Consider the following 2,538-nt stretch of genomic DNA (forward strand, 5'->3'; position numbering starts at 1 on the left):
ACACCCTGCGTGCTGCAGACATAGGTTATTGCCAGAGCACTTTGAGAGAACCCATAGCCAGAGCGACAGAGAGAGAGAGAGAGAGAGAGAGAGAGAGAGAGAGAGAGAGAGAGAGAGAGAGAGAGAGAGAGAGAGAGAGAGAGAGAGAGAGAGAGAGAGAGAGAGAAACAGAGGAAAAGAATGACAGACAGACAGACGAACAGTTAAAATAGACAAACACACACAAAGATCAAAGTGTGGAACTGTGTGTTGTATAATTCTTACAAGATAGCTGTGAGCATTAATTCAAAAGTGTTAAATTGTAAGGGCTTATCATAAATATGGTCTATTTTGTTGGTGATAATGATGATGATGATGATGATGATGATGATGATGATGATGATGATGATGATGATGCTATAAAGTATGTAGTATCCTACTTTCAATTTCTATCACAATTTATAGCTTAACGCTGACATACCGGGTCGTTGTCGTTGACATCTGTGACGTCAATAGTCAGATCAAAGGTCGATGAAAGAGGATTTATGGGGTCAAGGTCATACACTCTCAAGGTCAAGGTGTACTGTTGGGTGTTCTCGTAGTCCAGTGGGGAGACCAGCACAAGGTCACAGGTACGGTAATCGACGACAAATTTGCCATCCTCGTTACCACCTGAGGGGGTACAATGTCACATTATAGGGTGATGAGAATGGGTATTTTGCATCTAATCTAATAAAAGAACAGACAAGGTTACTGATTCTGATGAGAACGAACATGCCATCGGCGTTTGCCCCTGCAAAATGGTTTGGCTAATAATTGTCAGGAATTGTTAACCAGCTTCTAATGTGATAATGAAAGAAAAGGAAAAACGACGTTGTTAATTCTTATCAGAATTATTATTTTACTGTGACATTCATAATAAATGATACATTAGCTATATCAAATAATAACACACCGTGTTGGTTGCTGAAGGCAGTTCTTTGCTCTTTAACTTTTCTTTCTTCATTATGATATCCGATGCCTTTAAAAGCAGCAGCAGCAACAACAACTTCAACAACAACAACAACAACAACAACAAAAGGGCTTAAACAGCTCACCACCACCCCCCCCTCACCCCCTTTTCTTCCCTCGTCACTATCCAACCGGATCTGTCTGTCCTGCTGGCTTCACATGCTTGCTTCTCTCTCTCTCTCTCTCTCTCTCTCTCTCTCTCTCTCTCTCTCTCTCTCTCCATCTCTCTCTCTCTCCATCTCTCTCTCTCTCTCTTTCAAAAAAGAATTTAAAAATAAAGTGCTTTCCCTTAGAACACAATGTCAGACAGAGGTAAGCCTCGAAGCCCTGAACCCGCATCTCATGATTAGGCCTACGAATCCGGTAGCACAAACAAGTCTACCGACCCCTCTCTCAGATACTCCCACTTCAAAATCACAACAGAAGTACCGTTCTACTTTGTAAAAGGCAATAAATATTGTCCCGTGCATGGCCAGCTTACTGACACTCGCTGGAATACAAGACCTAAATGTCTTTCTTATCTGCTGATTTGTGGCTCCTTGTTTTGCATAACTTAAACAGATACCTCTATAAGCAGAGCACTGAACTTGTTATTTCTCTCTCTCTCTCTCTCTCTCTCTCTCTCTCTCTCTCTCTCTCTCTCTCTCTCTCTCTCTCTCTGTCTCTCTCTGTGTGAAGTCTAGATCTTTTTTTTTTTTTTATTTGGTATCATAGACATATACATAACCCATTAGACTATATGGAGGAGACAGGTATACACCAAACTAACCCACAAGTACAAAATCTCTTTCTGTCCTTTTCTCCCTCTCGATGTGTCTTTACTCAATAGAGTAACATCATAAAGGGCGTTCTCACTCACGCGTATGTGTGAGTATGTGTGTATGTGTGTGTATGTGTGAGTGTATGTGTGTTTGTTTGTGTGTGTGTGTATGTGTGTGTATGTGTGAGTGTATGTGTGTATGTGTGTGTTTGTGTGTGTGTATGTGTGTGTGTGTGTGTGTGTGTGTGTGTGTGTGTGTGTGTGTGTGAGGGTGGGAGGAACCCAACTCCCCTGCTCTCGGGGTGTAATGTATACACCACAACCGTTCTGGCGTGGGTGTTGCAAATTTCCTCTCTATTCACTATTTTGTCTGTCCAGCTCCCTAGTTTCCATTTTTTCGCCCCCCACGTCATATCAATCAATGTTTAGATCCAACAAAAAGAAAAATACCCCCCTCCCCCACTAGATCCTGAATGTTTGTAGAATATGTTTAGATAGATCTTTTCATCCTGGGTAGGCGCTAGTTTTAACCGTAGACTTGTAAACCTAGACCGCCGGGTTGTTGGGTTTTTTTTCCCACTCTCTACAAAAACTTCGTAGCAAAGCGTGTGCACTATTATGGCCCGTGTCTTTATGCTCAAATTGTGAAGGGAAAAACACTAGTCTCGCTATAGTTGGGTGCACATAGTACTCTTCCCACCCCACCCCCTAAGAAAAAACAACACACACACGTACGCACACACACACACATACACACACACACACACACACACACACACACACACACA

The 2,538-nt window shown here is 42.2% G+C and overlaps 1 protein-coding gene across 1 annotated transcript in view; it reads right to left on the reverse strand.

Moving 5' to 3' along the window:
* The window catches only part of LOC101846289 (protocadherin Fat 1), a 13,040-nt gene that overhangs the window by 6,225 nt on the left and 4,277 nt on the right, over positions 1–2,538 (reverse strand). Inside the window, exon 4 of the mRNA XM_013083602.2 lies at positions 461–651. Coding sequence (XP_012939056.2) covers positions 461–651 — 191 coding nt within the window. The remainder of the gene's footprint in view (positions 1–460; positions 652–2,538) is intronic.

The sequence above is a fragment of the Aplysia californica genome, unplaced genomic scaffold (assembly GCF_000002075.1).
Source record: "Aplysia californica isolate F4 #8 unplaced genomic scaffold, AplCal3.0 scaffold00244, whole genome shotgun sequence".
Classification (NCBI taxonomy): domain Eukaryota; kingdom Metazoa; phylum Mollusca; class Gastropoda; order Aplysiida; family Aplysiidae; genus Aplysia; species Aplysia californica.